The sequence below is a fragment of the Macrotis lagotis genome, chromosome 8 (genome assembly GCF_037893015.1).
Source record: "Macrotis lagotis isolate mMagLag1 chromosome 8, bilby.v1.9.chrom.fasta, whole genome shotgun sequence".
Classification (NCBI taxonomy): domain Eukaryota; kingdom Metazoa; phylum Chordata; class Mammalia; order Peramelemorphia; family Peramelidae; genus Macrotis; species Macrotis lagotis.
Window position 1 is genome coordinate 161,554,398 of NC_133665.1, and position 26,233 is coordinate 161,580,630.

General features: G+C 36.5%; 1 protein-coding gene across 20 annotated transcripts in view; it reads left to right on the forward strand.

Moving 5' to 3' along the window:
- The window catches only part of FOXP1 (forkhead box P1), a 671,450-nt gene that overhangs the window by 499,140 nt on the left and 146,077 nt on the right, over positions 1 to 26,233 (forward strand). For 19 of the 20 annotated variants that reach the window (XM_074198735.1, XM_074198737.1, XM_074198738.1 and 16 more), the window contains one exon: positions 2,075 to 2,167. The exons of the other annotated variant lie outside the window; for it this stretch is intronic. In XM_074198735.1, the coding sequence (XP_074054836.1) occupies positions 2,075 to 2,167 (93 nt within the window). The remainder of the gene's footprint in view (positions 1 to 2,074; positions 2,168 to 26,233) is intronic. 20 annotated transcript variants of the gene reach the window in all.

Below are 26,233 nucleotides of genomic sequence, written 5' to 3' on the forward strand. Positions count from 1 at the left end.
TGTCCTTAACTTTAGTACTCAAACATGGCTTAGCTGAAGATCCTGGTCATAGGTTATAAGGTTTATTTCTTGCTGTCCTACATCATCAAGTCTCTCAAGCTGGACACAATTCATATAGATCTTTTTTCCTATCTCTGGACCAAGTGAATGTGAATCATGAGACATTCTTGCCATTCCAACTTTTACCCTTTTTTTAATCCCTTTCACACTTCAGATAGCCTCATACAACAAATAATGTACAAGAATCTTCAAAATTAATACTGATACACACACTCTCAAATGTATAATGACAACACTCACTAATACTATGGCAGCATCTATGAGTGTAACTTTTTAAAGTCAAGAGACTGGCCAGTTCAGACATACTTCCAAGCACATGTATTGGACTCCTGTTCAATTCTGTCAAAAGGCTGATTCAATCTATTTTTCCCCATTGAATTTACCAGATCAGCTGGTAGTTTGGTTTGATTTTCTTTAGGCTCAGTTACTTCTATCTTCCTAGTGGAGTTTCTTTGACTTTCAGACTGTCTTGGAGGTCATGCTATGTAAGAAAAGAATAGTCATGAAATAAATATTGAATTTAAAAAGAGAGTGGACTGGTCACATGACACACAAAAGGGATAATAACCGTATTCTATACTCTTCGGTGATATCCTCATGATGTCAAGAAAAAGCAAGGAAAGAAGGCATCTGGTTGGCTAGACATCCCTGTTGGGAAATTGCAGTAGAACGTGGAGAATGTGGCATGGATGAGCTATTGTCTGCTTCAGCATCTTTTGGGGTGGGGGGGAAATTTGCATCAATGAGATCATAACTCTGTTTTGAGTTTGTTCTTCCTTTAGATATAATTTCTTGGTTCCTGGATAATTTGACTTAGAAAATATTATCCTTTCACTTGAATTGCAATCAGAATCTTTTGTGAACTTCCATTGTCTATTTCTAATGTCACAGACCTGATTATCATAGAGGTATTTCTGACTCTTTTCATGTATTCTTCAAAAAAATTTCACAATTCCTTATTAGGAATTTTTGTTTTAGATATGTCGCAGGACACCCACACATATCTGGGCAAGCCCTTGATTGACACTTTGGAAGACTAGACTTGTTGGGTGTTTCATGAATATTCCCATTTCCATTTGCTTCTTTGGGCATCTCTGATTAGTAGATTCAGATTATCTTATTCCAAATATGCTTAGTTCTTCACTATGTCCTACCTTTCCATCATTCAATAGCTTGATTTCCAACTGAAAGAAATATAAACATTCGACTTTCAAAATAATCACTTAGCATCATTCCCTTTCAATTGATGATAGGAAAAAGGAAGTAACTAGATAGACATTTATTGATTACTCATTTTCTATAGGCTACTCACATCCTTTCTGCTATGATGCATCTGTTTTTCTCCCCAAATTACAAAGTCATTTTAGTCAGAATAGACTGAATCAAAAGAATGTCCTTTATTTATATTCTGATTCTAAATGAGAATTCAAGTAAGGTGAAATATTTTGATTTACCTAAATCGAAGAATATAATTGTAAAGAGATAGCTTCCTGCCCATGAAACCAGTTAATTGTTTTCTTTCTCTCAATTGTTTCTGGCAACTTCCTGGCAATATTGCCTCAGATTAAGGCAAAGATCTAGGCAGACTGGATGATCTTCATTGAATTCTTGCCTCATTCACTTATTGTTTTTGTGATCCTAGACAAGTCATTTGACTTAGCTCATCTGCAAAATGAGGTTAGGCCACGTTATTGTGAGGAGCAAATGAAATACCCCATGGAAATACCTTAAAGCATCACATACATTCTACTCAGTATTTATTACACAGTAGATTACAGGGAAGATCTGAGTAAATGTATTTTTGTGCTTTTTAGACTCTGACACATTGGCCCAAAGTCAACAAAATCTGGAAAAGGGATCAAATCATTCTAGGAAGAAATCTCATGTACTACAGCCTTTTCCTTGTCAAGGCAAAATCGGGATCCATTCTTGAGGCCGGCTTACAGGAATTTGGGGAAATCGCAGCCCAGAGCTCTGTGCTAAGCCAAAGTTTTCCTTCCTTCTTTCCTTCCAGGCTCTTCAGGTGGCAAGACAGCTTCTTCTACAGCAGCAACAAGTTAGTGGATTAAAGTCCCCCAAGAGGAATGACAAACAGCCAGCCCTTCAGGTAATAAAAAAAAAGGGAGAGGCAGGGACCATGAGCACTCTGTCATAGGCTGGGCATCAGATGTAAGATGCTTGATGTTTTCTTATTAGTAAATTATCATCAACCGCAGATGAGAAATGCCAACAGCTATTGTGTGATGATCTCCAATTATGGAAGAAATTCTGTACTCAGATTTCCCCTAGTATTTTTCCTTCAAAACAAAGAAGTTATAGCTATCCCAACATGTTGAGCTTTCTTCTTCATCCATGTCACCTAAAAGCACTTCCAATGTGTGAAGGAAAGTTTCAATAGTTGTTTCTGGTTTTAGGCAAGGATTAGGAGGCATCAATCAAAACAAACTCACTTTTTTGCAGATTTGATCCTTATTTTTATTAACAATAAAGAGGAGGGCATTGTGTAGTATATTATACTAGTGTGCTGGATATAGAGCTAGCTTTGAAGCCAGGGGGATTGGATTTAAAGGTTCTATTCTGAGCAAGTTACTTAAACCTCTCAATGCTCTGGGCAAATCTTTAAAACCAGAATTGCAAAGACAGTTGCTAACCTGTATTGTTAGAGGGAGTTTACTTACCTGAGAATTACATTTACACATGAAATATGGGTCTGGTCACAGAATAGTCACAGCACTTGAATATTTATATAGAAAACATCCTAATGACAAGTTTATGAATTGCTGTTATTGTGCTCATTTTACATGACTAGAAATAGGTTCTAAGACATTTAAATGACATGTTCATGGCCCCGTGCCTACTAAGTTTTGGAGATAACATTTGAACTTGGGCTTTTGACTTTCAAGACCAGTGTTCTTCCTCCTGTACTCCCTTTAAAATGTATCTGTTCTTGTAGAGAAACAAGGAAGTATCATCATTTCTAGATGGATGAGGATTAAGGAAAAGGACATAAAGCCTTTACAACACATCACCATGATGGTTTGGCTATAATTAATGCTGTTTTCCATTGCTAATTTCCTTGGGTGCTTTTTGAAGGTCAATTTTATGAAACCAAGAATTATTTACACACAGAAGTAGACAAAATTTCCCCTGCAGTTATAACTTAGGGATAAAAAAGAGTTATTTAGAAGTAAATAAAAACTTTTACTTGGGCTTTTTTAGGGACAAAAAGTCATTAGAACTAGATTCTGATTAGTGAGGTTATAGAATCCTCTGAAGAGGTGAAATGTATTCAAAATCACTTTATTTGAAGTTATCATTATGTAAAATTCCAGCTCAGTGGAAATAAGCAGGGTGGTTTCAAATTATGTGACCACTTGAGAGGATTCTTTATTTGCACTAATCTTTTAAAAGAAGATAAATTTCGGAAAGTTTGGAAATGATTTGATAAGCATTAATTGTTTAAAATATATTTCAGGAGATAGTATATAAGGAGAATGATGATAGATAGACAGACAGACAGATAGATAGATGGATGGATGAGTGGGTGGTTGTTTGGATAGATGGATGGATAGATGCATGACTGGAGGATGGATGGATGGATGGATGAATAGATAGATGAATATTTAGATATTTGGTTGGGTGGATGGATGGTTATATAGAAGGATAGATGAATGATATATTAGACTGACTTTGTACAGATATTGGGTTGAAACTAAAACAAGATTCAGAATTTGAGGACAATTATGGGTTCAAACCATCACTCTTTCACTTGGTACCTGTGTGGTTTTGGCTAAGTCACTGGACATCACAGGATATCCTTTCCCCCTTTGTGATTCTGTGTTCTAGCTAGATGGCCTCCAAAGTCTTTTTCATCTCTGACCTGATAATTCGAGGATCCTAAAATTAGAGACTTGTCTGAGTGACAATTTGAGGAAGCACCTACAAGTTAGAATAAATGGAATGAATTTGATTCCATTCTGAACTCCATCTATGATAATTCCATGTGTTTGATTTCAGCTGGTGAGAGTAGAGAAATCCATGTTCCAAATTATCCTCTCAGAAACTTGGAAAAGAATGCAAAGCCTTTCCTAGGGACATGTTTTATTTCTTTTTCTAAAGTTGAGAAAGCAACCATCTTTCAGGAATTTATCCGCTGCAGTGACATTTTATTGGAACCACCAAGTCACAACACGTATTGTTTATTAACACTTCCAAAAACATTTATTTGGTAAACTCTTGCCGCTCCATATGCCTTTTAATGTACTCTAACACTGGGGACATTTTTAATGAGGTATTGTGCCAGGAAGGGCCAGTATCAGGTACTAAGAGAAGTGCTTTGTTGTGCAGATGTCTTAAGAATAGCTCCCGAGGATGAAATATGACTGTGTTGACCTTTCAGCTGTGAGCCTATTTGTCAGGATTCAAATAAGTTGAAAGGATCAAACTGAACAGTTTCCGTAGTCAGACTGGGAATTGTGTTTCAGAGGTCAACAGTGAAGGCCGCATCGCAGATTCCATAACATAGCCAATTGTTGGTACATATTGAAGTCCTCGTGCATCTCCTGCAGTCAGAGACACAATTAAAATTCTAATTTATTAATGTATACAGAGAGCTAGCCTGGCCTGTCACTCACTGATTCAAATGACTGCCCATTCTTTTTTCCTCACTCCCGGAGCTTTCGCAGCCTTAAAAATACTCTGAGTCCTCCTGAATATAGCAAGCCCCAAGTGCACTGGAGAAATGACATTGTATTATGGGGGTGGGAGGAAACCAGTAAGTCACAAAAACCACAGTCAAGAACACTATATATACATATATATATATATATATATATATGTATATGTACATATACATATATATATATATATTTACACATATACACATATAAATGTATCTGATAATGGTGCCCTAAATATTGAAGATCATTTGGACATTTAATTTAAAAAAATACTAATCTTTTAAGAGATCCTTTTTCAAGTGTGGGGAATTTCTAGATAACTTTTTAAAGACCAAGTTCTTTTGGAGTGTGTGTGTGTGTGTGTGTGTGTGTGTGTGAGAGAGAGAGAGAGAGAGAGAGAGAGAGAAAGAGAGAGAGTGAGAGTGTGTGTGTGTGTGTGTGTGTGTGTGTGTGTGTGTGTGTGTGTGTGTATGTGATGTATTAGAGGGAGATTCCTTTAAGGGTATATAATAATATATTTCCTGTTGACCATTATAAGGTTTTTAAGCTAATATACACCACAAATAAGATCCAGGGCATTCCCCTTTTCTTTTCCTACTTGGCTTAGTCAACTTAACCACTTGTATAAAATGTGAGACAGGAACAGAGGTAGATAATCCAGGTTGTTGGTTTTACCATGGATTTTATTTATTCCTATGATCATCTTTTTAAAAATGTTAATAGATTTATTAAAAATGGTTAAAAGAGGATCATAGGAAAAATAAAATATAATAAAAATAAATTTATTAATTTATTTTTTACAACTGTGTGCAAAGATAGTTTTGTACATCAGATGTTTTGAGATATTTTCCACTCTCTGAGTTCAGGAGTTGAGAAACAGGGAGTTTAAACTGGTTTGGAAGAATTGCTGAGTGCGTTGGTTAGTTCTGTAAGGTAATTTATGTCCAGTGCAGAGGATTGCTAAATGACTTCTCAGTTATCCTGTCTCATTCTGTCTAATTAAGTAAGCTTCATCAGGTAAGCTGACCTGGCATAAACAGATGGAGGGAAAATTACACTGCTCTTGAGCGACCCAGCTAACATGTTATCACCTTGTTATAAAATTGTACTTTAATTCTTTGTCATTCAGTGATGAAATAGTCTTAATGTTTAAAGATGTCGTCATTCTAGGTCCTCGTCGGAGCATCATAGAGTGAGGAGCTTTTAAATGAAAGTAAAATCCTACCAAGGTCTTCATGCTGTTTAGCAGTCACAGACTGATTTGAGCCACTTTGGGATCTTAGCATAGAGGAAGACTTGTCAGTGAAGAGGGATTTGATCTGATGATACTTGAGAGCTTTTTAAAAATCTCCAAATATAGTGTGACTCATATTTTAAGCATATCTCACACTTTTATGGTTGATGGAGCCCTCCAGTTTCATAGCCTGATGATACCGATAAAAGAAATTTGACATTAGCAGCTGATACTAGAATTGGTTATTCAATAGAACCATGAAAATATAGCAAAACTTCATTAATTCTGACAGAGAGTTGTTTCTAAAGTTAGGCATCTCTGAATCATGGAAACGATTTTTAAAACAGCTATTTTTGATATTATTTATCAATGCATATACAAACACTAACTAGGCTAACAAAGCAATGTTCAGTAGAGACCCTCAGTAGTAGAGTGATTTATAATCACCATAATAAAGTTAAGTAAAATGTGACTATAAAATACATGAAATCTGTCTGTTCTCTTAAACCAAATAAGCCTTCCCCCTCTGCGATTTAGTTTGCATTATTAACAAACTCAGGTTCCTCTTAAAAATAAATAAGCATAAAAAAATCTGATTTCAGTTTAGCTTGTGAATTATCACAGCTTTCAAATTAACCCAGACTGAATTGACAATGTTTTTTGTATAGTGAAATTTATATGTGAGCAAAAAATGTTCAAACTACTCTCCTAAATGTTTCTATACAAGTAAAATGAACGTTTAACCCTGCAGGTGTGTTTATAACCCTGAAAATATGTAACTTTACTGGCTAAAGATTAATTTGGGAGTAGATGAGCAATTTTATTGATTAAAATTTGGAACTTTGATCAGAGTTTTTGAATAGTAATTCATTTTAGTTCTTTAGGCATTTTGGTTGTTGGCATGAATATAAAAATTGAAAGCCAATCCTGTAACACCTTTTCTCCTAAGAAAGTAAAAGTCCACGTACATTCTGGAGGAAAAGGAAGTTAGAAAAGAAAGTGAACCCTGTGTGTTCAGCTGAAAGTTGGACACCTGGCTGACCACATATCAGACAGCCTGCAAAGGACAGTATCATAAGAAAAGCAAACATTTCTAGAGATCTTCATACATGTTATCACTCACGTTGCTTCCTACAACCATGTGTTTTAGAATATATGTGAGGTAGGTACTATTATAACGACTGAGGACTTTAGGGCTCAGGGAGGTTAAGGGACTTACCTATCTCCATAGTCCTATAAATTGTTTGAGATAGGATTTGAACCCAGGTTTTTCTGAGAGCAAGTCCACAACACTTAGCCATTATATACCCCAACTAACTGACTTGTCCCTTAGGGAATGGAAAGGAAGAAAAGAGAATAAACATTTTTGTAATTTCTATGATATTCTAGACACTCCATAAAGCATTTTACAAATATTGTCTCATTTGAGTATAGAGTTCCTTTCCCTCTTATTCCCAAGGTTTAAAATTATCTTTTACAGACTAGGTCAGTTTTATGGAAGGCTAGTAAGATTGATTTTAGTCTGTGCTTCAGTCTAGTACATCATGATACATATTAGGGATTTATTCAATGCTCTTTGAATGAATGGTTTTAGTAGAGAACTCTAAAATAGAAGTTGGGGTTTTCTTCACCTCACCCAAAGTATGTTTGAAGTAGGCTTGGTTTTTTTGGTTTTGCATTAATATCACTTATAATCTTAATGTCTCGTATCATCTCTCTGCTATTCTCAAAGGGAAATTTGGGAAAAAAGGAAACCTTAAAAAGAGAAATACAACTTTATATTGTGAATTTGAAAATTTAGTATTTTTTAATGTCCTCTTAAAATACAGATCCCTGAAACTTACAATAAAGTTATAGACTTTCAAATTAACTAAGTAATTTTTCAGTGCCAAAATTATTTCATTCAGTTCCTTTTTCTCACTGACTACTTTGTATTTAATGTTGAAGATGTTGAAGAAAAAGAACTAATGAAGCCTTAATTCAGGTCTTCTATCTCTAATAATTTAGTCACCTAGTGAACTGGCATTCTGGGCTCTAAGAGGAGAAGGGTGGCTTTATCTTGCTTGATAACAACTCCATGGTCCTTTCTGGCCATCTCCAAACTGGGCCCCTTTCTCTCTCTCCTTGTGTTGTCTGCCCCCATTTGAATATAGTCTTTGTCCAGAACTGTCTTGTTTGCTTATGACTATATCCCCATTATTTAACACAGTGTCTGTCCCTCACTAAATGCTTCACAAATATTCAGTTCTCTCCTCTCCTCTTTTTGTTTCTGTCTGTCTCTGTCTCTGTCTGTCTCTGTCTCTCTCTCATCTCTTCTCCTCTCCTCTCTGTCTCTTTCTCAGTCTCTATCTGCCCATGTCTATCTGTCTGTCTGTCTGTCTGTCTGTCTGTCTCTCTCTCTAGATCTCTCTTCTCCCATCCTCTCTGTCTCAGTCTCTGCTTCTCTGTCTGTTCCTGTGTTCATGTGTGTCTCTCTCTTCTCCTCCTCTTTCTCCCTTTCCCTACCCCCTCCATCCTCCATCTCTCTCTCTCTCTCTCTCTCTCTCTCTCTCTCTCTCTCTCTCAGAAAGGCCTAACTTGGAGTTCTGCCTTCAACACTTGTTAACTGTATGACCCTTGGCAAGCCACTTAACATTACTCAGCCTTTATTTTTTCCCCCTCTGTAAAATGGGTATTATAATAGCTATTGCCTTACAAGGTTACTTTGGGGCCCAAATGAGATAATATATGTAAAGCTCTTTATAGCCCTTAAAGAACTATATAAATGTTATCCATTAGTAGGTAGCTGACATTTATGTGGCATTTTATGGTTTACAAAACCCCTTCTACACTTCGTCTCATTTGATTCCTTCACCAATCATGATTTCTCCTAGCTTTGTGCCTTAGCACCAAGGCAGCTTAATTATTTTTGAGGGATCAAAACCTCTCTTCTATTTTAGATGTTACTGATGTGCTCATAGATCATTGAGGAAGCCCAGACATTTAAACATAAGTTTCAAAGAGGAAAAAAATAGAAATTCAAATGATTTGGTGGATATTTTTATTTTAATTTTTAAATCTACCTTGCCATAAATAGACAGATGCCTTCTTTGTGCTGTGGAAAGATAGTTGAACTGAAATGCAAGGGTACTATGTTCAAATCCCAGCTGCAAATTTCTAGTCAGGTGATCTTGGACAATCTCTATACTCTTTCTGAACTTGTTTCCACATGTGAATTGAGGTTATTGAACTAGGTGAGTCTCTGATTCTATGCTTTGGTCTTCACCTGCCACCAAGGGCACCCACCCACACCCCCCCCAAAAAAAATTCAACTAACTGAAGCACTGTCCAAATGTCAGCCACCTTGGAAACTGTAAATAGTGTAAGGTCAAGTATTATATCTTTTCTGATCTTTGTAACCATCCCCAACCACTGCCATGTCTCCTTTCCTTCTTTATCAGCCACAACTGCTCTTGACACTCTTCATCATCCAAAGTCAATATATTCTTCAATTTGGAAAATTCAGCCCTTCTTATTTCTACCACGAAAGTTCAGACCACCTTGCTAATTGTCTTGCTTCTTCCCTTTGTTCAGCATCTATTTTGCAAAGCATTCAGCCAGATCCTAGCAAAAGTGATTTCTGATTCTGAAGTCTGAAGAGATCTGGTGAGGTTCTCCGGATCAGAACATGGGCGAGCATGTGGTTCTCATGGTGTGGTGGGGAGAATACAAAAAAATAAAATGCAAGAAACATACTTGACTGGTCAAAAATGTGTAAATTGCTCTCAAAATGACACATGTAATTAAGAGGGCTCCTACCATTTTACTTCAAGGTTTACACCTACGGTGTTGAAAAAGAGAGTGACTCCCACCTCGCTAATTACCATTATCACTGAAATGGTAGGGTTTGAGTCATTAGTTCCATGTGCATTTAATTAGAGGAAGGCTGAAATTGGATTTAACTTATTACTTCTTCATGGATCACTTTCTTGTCATCACTTCAAATTGGATTGCAGCCCCAGGTAACTAATTATGAGAGCCACAGGATCAAGAGTAAAAAAAAGGTAATTAGGAATAACACTGTCGGACCCTTGCTGATAGTCCACTTGTGCTTTGGAAAAAATGAGAGCAGTATTTTGTAGTATTACAGATTAGGGAGTTAAAAGTATGTACTATTTCTAAGAGTCATGGGAGACTGTCACCACCCATAGCGGTTGATATGATGTACAGCTGGGTTGAAGATGTTGTATCAACATGGTTCCACAATCAGATTCTTAATACTTAGATTAAACTTGTAAAAGCAACAGATTGGTTATAGGTATGAGGCATCTTCACAACTGTGTACTCAGAGGTCTTCATATATATGATTACCGCAAACCTGTCAAGATGCTTTTGAGTCAAAGTACAGAGTCAGAATTTAATGAAAGCATTAAAGTTCCCAAAACATCATTCATTTCTGACAAAACACTTCAGCAGTCCAGTTCTAGGACTTCTGTGGCGGGTTTTTGTTTTTTTTTTTTTTGTCAGTTTCTAGCATGCCGAATTATTTAGAACATCCTCTCTTTGCTTCTGTGGTTTTTTTCCTCCATGTTGTGGATAGTTTTGCTAAAGTTCCTACCCACCCACCCCCGAAAATACTTTAAAATGAATTGTATTGTTTCCATGTGCAGAGCAGAATTCAGAACTGCAAGCAATCAATTTTATTGACATAGTCCAAAAAAATGTTGATGACAGTTCAAGGATGTGATGGGATTGAGTTTTAAAAGTACCCAACACTAAGTGTGGCAAAAATTTGAAATGTAATTTCATTACTCAAAAAGTGTATTGGTTTGGAATCCACCAAGTGAGTACATTTTGATGGGCTATGATGTCATTCTGTATAACTGTTCTTCGCCTTTAAGAAAGAGAGGTCTTTGGTTTCCCATAGGAGTGAATCACAGTTCAAAGATGGCCATAGTTCCTTGGGTTGTTTTAGATGGGTTTTAATGTTCTGTTAATGTAAGCAAATAATTTGTGACTCAACCTTGGGTAGCTTTCAAGCCTGGGTAAGTGAGGTTTGCTCACTGTTTCCTAACATAAGGAAAGTCTCTAGGCCATGATGTGAACACCATGCAAAAGTGACTAAATAATCACTCCCAAAGTGATTAAAAAAAAAAGTCTGAAATGATTAGTCTTTCTCATGTGCTAATATTACAAAATAAATTTCAGGAACTAAAATAATGATGACCCAGTCTAATGTAGAAAATTGAAGTCCTTCCCCCCCCCTTTACATCTTAAGTTGATTTGGAATTTTTATACATAATATTCATCTGTGGTTGAAAGGGGGGGCATCTTAAGGTCAAGTGATGCAGTGTTTTCCATTTTTCCATATGAGCCTCATACTGTGTGATAAAAGCAAACTCCTTTATTTTGTAAGTCTGCAGGAATTTCTGGTAAAGTACAGAGGTCACGTTTCTTGTCAATTTGAGTAGGCAGAATTTTTAACTACTGTTTTTTTTCTCCCTCTTTTTGTGTTTCATTTTTTTCCTTCTATTCTTTTCTCTTTTTAAAATTTTTTTTCATTTTTTTTTCTGTTTTTCTTCTCCCTTTTTTCCCCCTTACAGACTGTCTATGGCACTGTACTATCCTAGTGTGCACACACACACACACACACATACACACAGACACACAAGAGCCGTCCAATCTGCAACTCATTAGTGCACAGCACTGGAGCCTGTCCAGTGGTTAGAAAATTTCCTGAAGCCTAGAATAACAGCAGTTGGTGCAAGCACCATAGAACAGAAGTGACAATGAGGGGTAGTCCAGTCCACTTGGCATTATGCCCAGGCAGGAAAGCCAGCTGAGATAGTAAAACAGAGAGATTGAGGCGGTATATGTGGGATATGCTTGAAAAGTTTGGTCCTTTTAGAAATTACCTTCTATAAATATAAGACATCCTCCTTTTTCCTATATACATTATTTATCCCGGGTTTAAAGGTACATGAATAAAGAAAACACCAAAAAACCCTTAACATTAGGGAAGGAAAGCAATAAGAAGAAAACATAAAGATATTGTCCATGTAAGTATCTGGTTTTAGCAAAAAAAAATATTGATCTCCTATCAGACAAATAATATTTTTATTTTCAAGTAAGAAACTGAGGCACAGAGAGATATATAGCTAAATAAATTGATCAAAGGCTTTAAGTCCGTTTGAACTTAGGGTGTCTGATAGCCATTTCTTTATCCCTAACCCACTAGAGCATTGTCTTTCCTAATTTGAACCTATGTTTATGAGTACATTTGAAAATAGGCCTTGTAATTGAAATATACATTTTACAAAGTGAAATGATGCTTGAGAAGGAGAGGAAAGAAGGAGATTATTCAAACATAGCAGACAACTCTGAGAATAATTGTCCAAAGGCTCCCATTGAAACTGAGAAGCAGTCTGGAAAAAGTGTGCTTTGGGGGGAACTATGTGTATCAATGTAATTACGGTAGTTGTGAGCTGATGTCATACCTAGTAACTGTTTTTGTGTTTCTCAGGCTTTTGTTACTGAGCTGTGATATCATGGGCAAACTATTATAAACATATCATGGCTATACTATGCTTGTGTAACAAAAGATCAGGAACCTTTATTCAGTTTGTTTTCCTTGTCATATTGTAAAAATTTATTATGTGTACTGTGTATATTAGAAACAGATTTGGGTAATTCTGCCTAAATGAAGTCATCCCAGCTATTTCCAGACTGTCTGTTTTTGGTTGTGAATAATTTTAATACATCAGATGGTTGTCATATTTAGGAGCTCTCTAAATTTTTAAAGCAAACCTATCCCCTTTGGAACATGGGTGGACTTTATCAGCCTTGCCATTACGGATCTCTGAGATTTAAATGATTGCCTGCTAAATTACAGCGGCTGACTACCAGTCATTTTTAAGAATTCTAGACTTGCTGCCATGTCTCCTCTTCATAATATTTTTTCCTGGTCACAGCCATTTTAACTACTTAAGTAGCAGGATTCCGAACTTCCAATACACAATAGGATAAAGTGTGCCAGCTCTTGTCCATTTGGACAACTTTCTGTTTACGCTTTTTTGTGGTAAGCATTCAAGGGAGCAGAATCCAATATGTGCCTGTATATATAGTTATTATAGATTAAAGATGGATGCTTTAAAAGTTTTATTTTACCCTACTGTCATCTCTTTCTTACCTTTTTAAGTGAATGATACGTGACCATTCATTTTCCCCCGTTCCTTTTTACTCATCGCCCTGGAATCTAGCTTCTATTCCAAATACTCCTCTGAAATGTCTCTCCTAAAAGTTTTATCCTGTTGCTAAATCCAGTGACCTTTTCACCATCATCAACTCATTGAACTTTCTGGGGGTTTGAGTCTGAACTGCCTCCTCCTTGAAACTCCTTATCCATTAGATTCAGTGGTACTTAGTATCCCTGTCTTTCAGTTTTCATTGCTGATTGTTCTTCCTTCCTAACTTCTAACTCTGAAAAATTTTCTTGAAGGGAGGACTACAAAGGAAAATTTAAGTGATTCAAAAATGAAATGTAATAATAAAAATTATATTTTAAAATGTCACTCATCTCCATTCTTTCTTCTCCATGGTCATTGCACTATGGGTCATCTATTTACTTTTTTTTTAACCAAAAAATATCTTTGCCCACTCCCTGATTCCATGGTTTTGCTTTTCCAGACATCTCAATTTTTGTTTTTGTTTGTTTTGCTACAGACTAATCTTACTTAAATGTTCTTTTCATCATATTATCTCAGTGCTCTTTGGCTTCCAATTGTCCAGTGTTTCCAACCTCATCAAGTCTGAATCCCAAATTCTACACCCCCCCCATGTTAACTGGATCCTCAGAAAACAAAGTACCTGAACCATATTATCTCAATCCTCTTAAAGAAATAAATGCCTTCATTCAATATGATTAACTGTTATGCCTTCTGTTCTCTGAGGTGTGATACTGCATTCTTATCTTCATTCTATGACTTCCTTCAAGACTGAGGTGAATCCCTGATCCCAATTCCTTCTATTGCTGCCATTCTTCCTTATGTTTTGTGTGTATATACAATTGTAGTGTTTGTTCTTCATTTTTGAAGAAGACCACAATATCAGGGAGTTGATGCCATGACAAGCTTGTGAATTGGATTTGAGTGTGCCTGTGTGTGGTGGGGGGGTTGCTGTGCTAACCAACTTCACTTTCTCCACCAGAACCATCTGAATCAGTATGACCGGAGGTGGCCCTGGATGTGAGGCCATCAGAGTTAAGTGACTAGGCCAGTGTCACATAGCTAGTAAGAGTCAAGGATCTGAGGCTGGATTTGAAGCCTTTTTTTTTTTTTTAGGTTTTTGCAAGGCAAACAGGGTTAAGTGGCTTGCCCAAGGCCACACAGCTAGGTAATTATTAAATGTCTGAGACTGGATTTGAACCCAGGTACTCCTGACTCCAAGGCCGATGGTTTATCCACTATGCCACCTAGCTGTCCCTGAAGCCTTTCTTCTTGACTCCAAGACCAGTGCTCTGTCCACTGCAGTACCTAGCTGGCAGAAGGAGAGTTCCTCAAGGGCAGGGAGGAGTCTTTAACATTTTTTTCTATCCCCAGTAGCTTATCTCAGCACCTAATGGGTTGATGCTTCATAAATACTTGTTGTTGACTGACTCACTGACAAAGGGTTCAAGTTGCAAAAAAAATAAAGTAAGTTTGATGTAAGGAAAACCTTTCTGATGGTCAATTATCCAAAAGTAGAATGTGCTGCCTTGGGAGTCCTCCCTAGAGTTCGGCAAGTAGAACTGGAATGGCCTTGAGTCAGACATATGGTAATGTAGGCTCTTGGTCAAATATGAATTGGACCAGTTGGCTTCAAAGCTCAGTTGTCACTTTCTTATTTTTCGGATTATCTGATGATTATATTTGGTGTTCAGAGACTCTTAGATCTAGAAGCAGAGAGAGGGACCTCAGAAATAATCTGTAAATTTTACCGATGAAGAACCTGAGACACTTATAGATATTAAGTGGCAAAGGCAAAATTTAAATCTTCTGATTCCAAATCTGGTACTTTCTAGCATAACCAGGTTATGAGCTAACTTAATGGAAAATGGCATTGGCATGGATGAAATCACAAAGCTTTTGAGGTATTAACATAGTATAAGTGATTCATGTATTCTAGAAATAATGGTTCAGAGGTCATCTTAATGCTATCAGGAACTATTTTATAGAGTGTTTAAGTGAACCTCTAGTGATCTGTAGACCACTCTTTGAGATCCTCCAAAATAATTTTTATCTATGAAGATTGATAAATATGCTCATAACTACTTGCTAATGAAACATTATATAAAATCATGCATCACTTTGTAATTTTCTCCTAAACCTTAGGGGAGAATGAAAAAAAATGTATTCTTAGCCTGGATCTCTGCCCTTTCAAAATGAGAAATAGCATGCTTTTAAATATTTCATCTCTAACTCATGACAGAAGAAGCTGATGCCAAATTAGTCCAGTGGGTTATTGTAAGACTTAGTGATTATTGAATTTTAAAAAATTGTTCAAATTTAAAGGATGTTTTATTTATTATCAATAACCTGTAAAATTCTAGTTTCATCCTGTATTGGGACATATTCTTTTGTATTCCACTACCATGCTCCTAGACATTGTAGTATTAACTTTGCTGACTGTCTTACTTCTTGACCTTCACTTAAGTCTAATTAATGCTTCCTGGTTTTTTTTTTCCCTGAAGCATAAATTTCACTACATCACGAACCATCTCCCACTTAGTGAGCTTCTGTGGCTCCCTAGTTCCCCCTGGGATCAAATAAAAATTCTTCTCTTTGGTATTTGAGTATCTTAAAGTTCAACTCTTTTTTGTCTTTACTCACTTCTCAAGTGTTATGCAAACCAGCAACACAGAACTACTTACAGTTCCTCAAATAACATCCTCCATCTCTTTTTTTCTGGGTCTTTTCACTGGCTTTCATACCTTGATCAGGGATGATCAGTCTCCTCACTTCTGCCTTTTGATTTCTTTGGTTTCCTTCCAGACTCAGATCAAATCCCACCTTCTAGAGACCTACCCCTCACAGTGTCCTTTGCATATACTGTGTATGTAAATGCATATATTCTTACATGTATAGATGTTTAACTGCACATGCATAAATGTGTATACAATCCACGAAAGGGAATTTGGGGATGAGGAATCATTAAAATTAGTGGGAGGAGGTTAATCAAATAAACATTTCTGCTTACTTGTCTGTGTGTGTGGTAGGATCTTAGATTTAAAACCTACCAATGGTCACATGGCTAGTAAATATCAGAGGCAAAATTTGAATCCAGGTTTTTCAGACTCCCAAGTTGAGTACAGTATACATTGCACCATGCTGCTTTGGATAGATGTTGCAGCTTTTCATTGGCCCTTGAAATTAAGAATTATTTTAATTTTGGCTCTTTATCCCCAACACCCAGAATTTACTTAAAACATGTTAAACAATTAATATTGGCCAATTTTAATTCATTGCCAATCAACAAGCATTTATTAAATACCATATGTATATACATGCAAAAATTTGTATATATATACTCACATATTCATGTAAGTACATAAATATAGATAAAGGTACCTATTTATATCTACCTATATCATATGTATCCCTATATATGCACATATATATGTCTATATAAATATGTTTGTGCATATGTGTATATATACATATATGTATATATATATGCACATACATACATACATACACACACATATATATATATATATATACATACATATATATATATATATATGAATAGAGAGAAAGACTCTCCTGTAATAGAAAGTGATTTCCTTGAGGGGAGGGAATATTTACTTTTGCTTGCCCCAAATGGTGCCAGGCACCTAAGTTTTTAATGAATGCTTAATAATTCATTGACACCAAATAAATAAAAAAGTAATTGTTTTTTTTTTTTTAATCAGGGGAATGAGATAAAGGAGAGGTGAAATCTATAGCTGTGGAGGGAACATTCAAGTATACAGACAAAATAATGTCTACTTGAAAGAATGGAGTTTGCTATTTGGTGTATAAATGAGAATTTCATCCTAGCTAGGAAGTAAGTCTGTTCTTACCTCTCCTGTTTTTATTGTGCCTCTTTCGAACTTCATACTTATTCATTCTTTATAATTGTAACAATGGGGAGATGATTCTCTAATCAGAAATACCAAGATTGTGCTCTTCTGTAATAATCTCCCTGCCCCACTCTTCTTCTCCTGCCTTCCCCCCAAGGTGTTGGTCCTGCTTATTTGAATGAGTAGCCCCCAGGAACAGGAATAGCTGCTAACCTCATGAGCATTCCTCCCTGGAGGAGCTATTGTAGTTTCTGGGTAATAGACCCAGCATTGACAAATTAGAAACCAGCAAAATGTGGGAATCCCATGGTGGACGACAGTCTTGCCAGTGTCTTTCATCACGTTTGTGAATAGAATCACATCAAGCATGAGTTGAAAATATCCACTCAATCCCAATCTGATTGCTAAATTTCATGATGCAGGATACCTGCCTTTTGAAATTTGCTAATCTGTTTAAGGTATAATATTAATGGCACATAAAACTTTAATTTGTTGTAAGTATAGAATATTAAAGTAGACTGAAGGCAAAATAAAGAAATTTATTTTGTGTCAAAATGAAGTTCAGTGAAGCATAGCAAAGATGGAATAGATTATTAAATAAACTTTGAGGAAGATGGAAAAAATGTACCTAAATCTCTCATTTTCAGAAGGATTGGTTTACTTGATTATATGCAACTGTATCACACTCAGGAAAGTATAAGACAAATGAAAGCAAAACAAAATTTAATTGAGCTATTATTTTGCAGACTTTGGCTCTGTTTCAGACAGCCTAATCAAATTGTGCTTTGCTCAAATAACTAATGTTAAATGCAGTCTACCAACAGATGTTTAAAGGGAGTCTAATTGGAAAATCTACATCCTGGATTTAGTCTGTCTAGTTGAAAAGAGTTTAAAATTTATATTTTAAAAGAAGTCACCTAATGCCAAACATCCTTAGGCAAGATAAAGCTCTCTTTAGAGATGACCGAGGCTGTGTGTGAAATTATTTTGAATAACCAAGGGTGCCACTCAGAAAATGAAAATCTCCTGAATATGGTCAGTGCAGAGAACCACGCCAAGAAATCTGTTTTATCGTGTTACGTCACTGGAGTAATGTCACAGCACACTGGATCATGTCTGTGTTGGTGCGCTATAATTTACAAAACCACTCCGCAAGGCGAGCACGCTGATTGATGGCATTTAAAGGAATGCTGTCAAGGATGTTAGGTAACAAAATTGACCTTCCTTGACAATTGTCTCATTTTCTATGTACTAATATGTATGTATTGGACATTCCATAGTGACTTACCTGGCTAAGGAATTCTGCTATGGAGCCTTTAATAAAGCAAAAGAGCGTCTTAGCTGGGTACGATGAGACTAGCAGTGCTATAGAAGGAACATTGGATTTGCAACTGGAGAGACCAGGTTTGAATGTGCAGTTGGTCATTTAACTGCTTGAGCAACCTTTGGCAAGTCAGTTGACCTCTCTGGGCTTTGTTTTCCTTATCAAAGATGAAAGGGTTTGGTTAGTCAACCTTGGAGGGTGCTGCCAACTGGAGATCAATTTTTATACTTTTTTTTAAACAGCACTAAATGGTTTTTGATATATTTTTCTTAGCTTCCACACACATTCATATCCAGAGAGTTTAGAATTTGGGAGCTTTGGGACATGTTGGATATTGAGTTTATGGATCACCATTTGATAGAATCCTACCCTGTTAGAGCTAGAAGGCATCTTAGAGAGTCACTGGCCAAACCCCTTCAATTTTCCAATGAGGAAACTAAGAGCCCTTGGGCTCTAAACATTGATTCTTAGTAGTTAAGCTGCTCAGTGGATAGTGTACTGGGAATGGAATCCAAAAGACCAGAATTCAAATCTGACCTCAGACACTTATTAGACATATGACCCTGGGCAAGACATTTAACCTCTATTTGCCTTAATCCACTGGAAAAAGAAATGGCAAACCACTCCAGTATCTTTGCCAAGAAAATCCCATGGACAGAACTGGGGCTGCTATAGTTCTTGGGGTCATGAAGAGTCAAGAAAGACTTAATAATCACAAATTGTGTTATCCTTTAAAAGGAAGTCACAAATTCCCAGGATTTCATTTTTCTCATTGTAAAAAGAGGAGCCTGGACAATGTGATCTCATAGAGGCAAGTCCCATACTAATAGAAAACAAGCTCTTTGAGAGCTAGAACTATTTCATTTTGGTTCTTATCCTCACTGTATCATGTTGCCGTACCCATACCCAGTAGTTCTTTAATAAAGGGAATAGAATCTATTTTAGTTTTATGGCTATTCAACTCAGGATTATCCTCTCTATATACTGCATCATTCATTGCAAGGCTTGATGCCTTCAACAAGTGCATATTGAGTAATATGTTTAATATTCTGTTAAACTTGAGTTCATGTGTCTACTTCAATTCTCCAAGCATCTATTAGGCACCCAATGTGTTCAACACCCTTGAAGAGTACAAATGATGAGGTTTATGTTGGGTAGTGTAGTTGGTATCTATTTTAGGATCAAATTGTGGGATTGAAAGCATGCAGAGAAATTTTTTCTCTCTGCGTACCTCTGCACTTCTGGTTTGGGGTAGACCAAAATACCACAGTACCCATTTTTACGGTATTTCCAGACCAGCCAAATCAGGAAATACTGTAAGTCTCACAAGATCTCTAGCCTGATTCCCAACCAAAGTAGTTTGGATAACTTTCAGATAAGTGTTGAAGTTGGCTTGTCTCTTGGTGTTACACCTGGTTTCCAGGAGTTGAGGAGCATACCTCATTCAGGAACTTAAATCATGTTATTTAAAATTTGGAGTCTGCATTTATCCAGCACCTTTCTATTGCCAGTGTCAAAGTGCTTTATAAACAGACACTGCTATGCTCATTTTGCAAATAGGGAAACGCAGAAATGGAAAAGTGAAATTGCTTACAGAGAGCCAGGAAAAGAAATCTGGATTCTTGTTTCAATCTCTGTCACTGCTACCAAGCTTCTACTAACCACATTAGTTTGTGTTGTTTCTTTAAAAGAAAAAAAAAAAAAAAGAAGATTCTTACCATTACTACTGTTTGGAATTTTAAAAGTGTTAATTGGTGAAGCCACAGCTGTAATAATTCAACATGGTTGATGAGCTGGTCTGTAGGGCATCTTGGGGCAATTTTACTTTAAGGTGTTACTGGCTGTGTTAGGCCTTAATACCCAACATCTAACAGCAAGTGGCCAATCTAATTTTTTTTTAAACATAATTTACCAATTGGAGTTCTACAAAAGGGAGATTATATTTTATGACTTATGAACAGCAGGTCAGATATTTCAAAGAAAATTTAAAGAGCAGCAATTTTGAAAATATACACAGATGAATTTGAAAATAAATATTTCACTGCCTACACAGATTGATTTAGAATACTGGCATCAGGAAATGTATTCTAGAAGTCTTACCATTTGTATAACACTGTGTCATTCCATGCACAATATATTAATGCCTAATTGAAGATAATTTAACTGCAGATCAAAGGTATAATTAATATTTTTTTAAAAAATCCCTTATGCAGATCAGAATTTTGACGAATTTAGATCTGTATGAAACTGGTTCCTAAAGAGAATCAACTGGGCTTTCTTTGGTTTAACTTAAAATTTAAAAAGAAAACACAAAACTTCTAGTAATTTGAGACTTTCCCTTTATCAAATCACAATGAAAGCCAGAGTAAAAAGATTTATTTTGGCAGCCAGCTAAAAAACCTTTATTAAATACTTACTATATACCAGATGATAAGTGATGGAGAACCCAAAAAAGACAAAAACATGATGCCTGCCCTCAAAGAACTCATATCCTAATAAGTGAGACAATATACAACAACAATATTCATAAAAAATATATACTGTGATAGGGAAGTAATCTTAGAGAGAATAGCATAGCAATGGGGAAGACTGATCAGCTGGGCAGTCATATGGTGGGGTTGGCCCCAATGAAACTCTTAAGAGAGTCAATCTTTGTGCTTGGGTATAATAGGGAATTGATTTTCATTATGAATGGATCCTCCTTCAGGGCAAAGATTTTTTTTGGTGGGGAGGGTCTTTATATCCACAGTAATTAACACAGTAGATTAATAAATGCTCTTTCAGTTCATTGAATGATTATAACAAAGATGTCTCCATAGCTGCTCACCTCAACAACTTTTCACTCTGAGCGTGCAAGAAGTCAGGAAATTATTATCTACGAAGTTTCTCTGGGACGTTAACAGGTATAAACAGGGCGCACTAGAAGAGGCTGTGCTTAAAAATGAGTACTTAGAAAATAATACTGTTTCTGAGTAATGGGGGAAACCTGGGTACCCTGAAAAGAATTACATTAGTGAAAAGACTGGGGGGGTGTAGAGAGCTACTTAAAGGATTGAAGGAAAATTGTGATCCTAAAATGTACTCCAATATGCAAAAATATTGTCCTCATTATCAGTCATAGAGCCATATTCTTTGATGAAGCCTTCATTATTTTGTTTCATTATCTCAATAAATTTAGAAGGATGGTAGTTTTGTGGAGTCAGAAGACCTGAGTGTGAATGCTCACCTTTTTTATTGACTATATATGCAATGTAAATCAAGTCAAAATGTATTAAGTTTGGGCTAGATCATTTCTATCATCCCTTCACAACCTAAATTCTATGATCTCACTGAGAAGTTCCAGTCTCTAAGGTTCATCTATTGAAATGCAAATGTCTTAGGAGGGGCAGTACCATAGAATCATCAATTCTTCAAGCTGAAAGGTAGCTCAGAGGTCATTAAAGTCAAACTTGTGCCTGTGCAGTGAATTCTCTCAAAAAAATTTCTTTAACTAACAGACTGCCTTCTGTGGGGGGGGGGGTCGGGGAAGGAAGCAAGATTAGATGAAAAATTGTAAAATTCAAAATAAATAAATAAATTTTTGAAAAAAAGATTCTTTACCATGTGGTCATCCAGTCTTGGCTCAGAAACTTTTCGTGATAAGAAACTTGATCATCCCAAAGTAGTCCATAGTTAAGATCTTTTTTCTTTGCATTTAGTCAAGATGCATTCTTCTATAAATCCACTCCCACTATTGTTCATTAATTCTGAAATCATCCTGCTTGTCATTTCTTATAGGACAACAATATTCCTTTACAATCATATACCACAACTTGTTTAGCCATTCCCCAATTGATGGAAGTTCCTTTGATTTCCCAAATAGTAAAGCATTCTCTCCAGCCAAGGGAGGTGGAAGGGGAAGTCTAATCTCTCCCACATACTGTTCTTTAAAATATTCAAAGACAACCACCTTCTTCCTTTTACCCCATTAAAAAAAATCCCCTTTTCCAGGATAAACATTCAATTCTTTCAAAGAATTTCAAATGCCATGCTTTCTAATCCCCTCATCTTTCTGGCTGTTCTGTTGAACATACTCCAGTTTATCATCATCCTCCCTAAAATGTGGTACCCCAAACTGGCTGCCACAGTCCAGATGTGGGTCTTCTCTGAACAGAGTATAGTGAGGCAATGAGTTCCCCTGTTCTGCTACTCTGGGGCTGCTTCTGTTAATGTTTCTTTTCATCACCTTGTCTGATTCCTACTGAACTTGCAATCTACTTTGGTCATTCTCACAAGTGCTGTCTTTCATAAATCCTTATCTCCCCCCCCCCAGTGATAATGATGATGATGATGTCCCCCCCAGTGATGATGATGATGATGATGATAGTAATAGTAATAACAATAATAGCTTTGGTATGACCACTTAAAAATGTGTGAAGGAAGCTCTTTACAGACATTGTATTATTTGACCCTTACAGTACTATGAGATAGGTCCTACCTATTATTATCCCCATGTTACACTGGAACTGAAATTGAGAAATATAAAATGACTTTTCCAGGGCCACACAACTAGTAAATATTTGAGGAAGGATTTGAATTCTGGTCTTGTGAAAAGGTGACAAAAGATAACCTGAGAAACCACCAAAGACCTGGACAACTTGGCTGTTTTGTCATGATTGTATATAATAGGATACTAAAATTACTTTTAAAAATGATTTATAACAGCTGTGATATGGACACACAGTATTAAGCCTAGATGTATTTGTATGACCTTGGCCAAGTCCTTTCACCTCCTGGGTCCTTAGCTTCCTTACCCATAAGATGAAGTTTTCTGAGAGTGCCTCTGACACCCCTTCCAGCTCTTCATCTGTGAAACAGCAACAACATAACTACCACCAATAACATTAACAATAGCATTAATGTGCTGCTTTGAGATAAACTAAGTGATTTGTGGACATTTTCTCATTCCGTCTCCACAGCAACCTGGCAAGGTAAGTGATACTGCTAGTACAGGAAAAATGGGATTGAACAGAGTTAAATGATTTACCCACAGCCAGGCCATACAGGAAGTTTCTGAAGCACAATTTGAATCTCAGGCTTCCTGATTCCAAGTTCACCATTCTATCTACTGTGCCATCTGCACTGATTTTTTGTTCGTTTTTGCAAAGCAGTGGGGTTCAAGTGACTTGTCCAAGGTAACAAAGCTAGATAATTGTCAAGTATCCAAGGGCAGATTTGAACTCATGTCCTCCTGAATCCAGGGCCAGTATTCTATCCACTGTGCTATCTAGTTGCCCCAGCACTGATTGATAAAAGTGAAAGTATTTAAAAGTTTTATTTTGCAAAGTCCAAAGAGCTAAAACCTGCATGCACTTTGATCCAGCAATATCACTGTTAGGTCTATATACTAAAGACTTCCAAAAAAGGGAGAAATGAGCTATTTGTACAACAATATTTAGAGAAGCTCTTAAAGGAGTGGCTAAGAATTGGAAATCAAAGGGACTGCCACCAATTGGGGAATGACAAAATCGTTGTGTTATGATTGTAATAGAATTATTGTGCTATAAGAAATGAAAAGCAGAATGATTTGAGAAAAGCCTGGAAAGATTTACATGAACTGATGCATAATAAGTGAACAGAATGAAGAGGATGTTGTACATAGTAACAGCAATATTGCTCGATAAAGAACTGTGAATGATTTAGCCATTCTCGGCAATGCAGCAATCCAAGACAATCCCAAAAGACTCATGATGAAACAAACTGTCTGCTTCCAGAGAAAGAACTACAATTGTTTTGCATAAATGTTCATTGTTTCCTGGCATGTGATGGCTAATGTTCATGCATTACACTAATGAGTAATTGAAGAGTAGCCTTTTAATGTGGCTTTTTCATGCATCTCTCTATATTTTTCTGAAGTTATCTCTTGTCACAATGTGTCTTACTAGTTTAGTCCCTTGACTTCATTTTGCCCAAAGGGCTGTATCTCTTTTCACCTCTTGGGAAACATATTAAACCAATTCTCTGAGGGTTCCAGTTTTTCCTTTAGACCAGAAAAAAAAAGTAATAACTTTGAAGGGGTGAAGGGGGAGGGAGAAAAGGGATCGCATTGAGAAACAAACAAACTGGGCAAAACCAAGAAAACCAAAAATAAACAACTGTGTCCTTTGATACTTTGGTTGTTTTTATTTAGAACATACATAAAATCAAAACAAATATTTCAAAAGAATGTTTTACTATTTGGGGGGGAAAGGCAAATAATTTCCCATGAAAATTTCTTCCCACCAAAGGTTTGAACCAGTCCCAGAGCATGGCCTGTTTTCTGTTTGGTTTTTTGAATTCCTGCCTTGGTTTCACTGACCATCAACACATTGCCCCATAATGGTTCTATCCTATACCCCTGTTGAAAATGAACAAGCTGGCTTTTTCCTGTTGGTTTTCCTGAAAAGGGGGAGGGGGAATCCTCAAACCTTATTTTCTTTCTCAGTAAATTACTGTATTTCTTGCTGATTCTTAAGAAATAAGTTTCTGATCACTCTAGGTCCCCCTCTGATTTATCTTAATATACTTATCTCAAGTCACACAGGTAGCAAATAACAGCTTGAATTAGAATCTGGAACCTTTGTTTCTAAGTCTAGTGTTCTTTCTTTTGCTGTTTTTGTTTTTGTTAATTGTTTTCTTTCCACCACAGTTGTTCCCTGGTCTCCAATCTCACAACCTCTCATCCAAGTGCTGTTGGTCATCATGGAATTTTGATCCTCTCTTTTTCCCACCTGGACGACTGTAACCTTCTAGGCAGACTAGCAATCCTCCACTCTTTGGGGCTCATCGTATTGATGTTGAATCTAATACTGACCCCTAATCAGTCTCTCAGAACTCCTGAATTCAATCAGTGAAACAATATAGAAAGTCACCACATCCAAATGTTCTACTTTATTACTGGATGCTTAAGAACAGGAAACATTGTTGTTATTATTTAAATTCTTTTATGGAAGTCTCATGAAACAAAATTGGGCCTGATTCTTTTCCTCGATAGATGTATGAATTTTGTGTTCAAAAAGTGTTTACCTCTACTAATTTGGGATGGCACCCGCTTTAAAGTTTGTCCTCTTAGTTACCACTAGTAACTAGGCCACTGAGAGATTAAGTGACTTGTCCAGAGTCCCAAACCAGGAATCAATAGAGGCCTAACTCTGATCTTCCTAGCCCCATTGATATCTCTGTATTTGTTTCACCATAGCTTCCTCTTATTTTTGAAAATGGTTTACAAAGGTAAAAATCAGAAAAATTGTTTTTAAGATAGGAGTGGGAGGGATTTCAGTACATTCTGATTTCCAAGTGACCCAGAGTGAGGTTTGCAGTTTCCAAAAGGATCACATCAACTGACTTTTAGAGAGTTTCATAAGTTTCCAGCCATAGCTTGGCTGATCAGTTCATTTTTCATATGTACATTAATGGTCTTCCCTTCTGTATTTTAACACCTATCTTTGTGATTGGCAACCCCTTCACACTTAAATAGGTAAACCTTGTGAGTTGTTGTGACCAATTTTATTTTAATTTACCTGACCCAGTTTCAATACATATTCCCAGGACATTTGCATTTAGGAGAGACAGCTTCCTGTTCTTGAACTTTTGACATGTCAGATGTGGGGGATATAAAACAAAACAAAATCTATCTCTATAAGGGACCTTATTTTGTTTTACTGTGGGGAAACTGACTTGATCTGTGATGGTTCAGTTCTAATTACAGTAAGGAGGAAATCTCTCTCTCTCTCTCTCTCTCTCTCTCTCTCTCTCTCTCTCTCTTTCTTTCCCCCTTTCTCTCTCTGTGTTTTTGTCTCTTTCTCTCTGTCTCTCCTTGTCTGACCGTCTCTCTGTCTCTC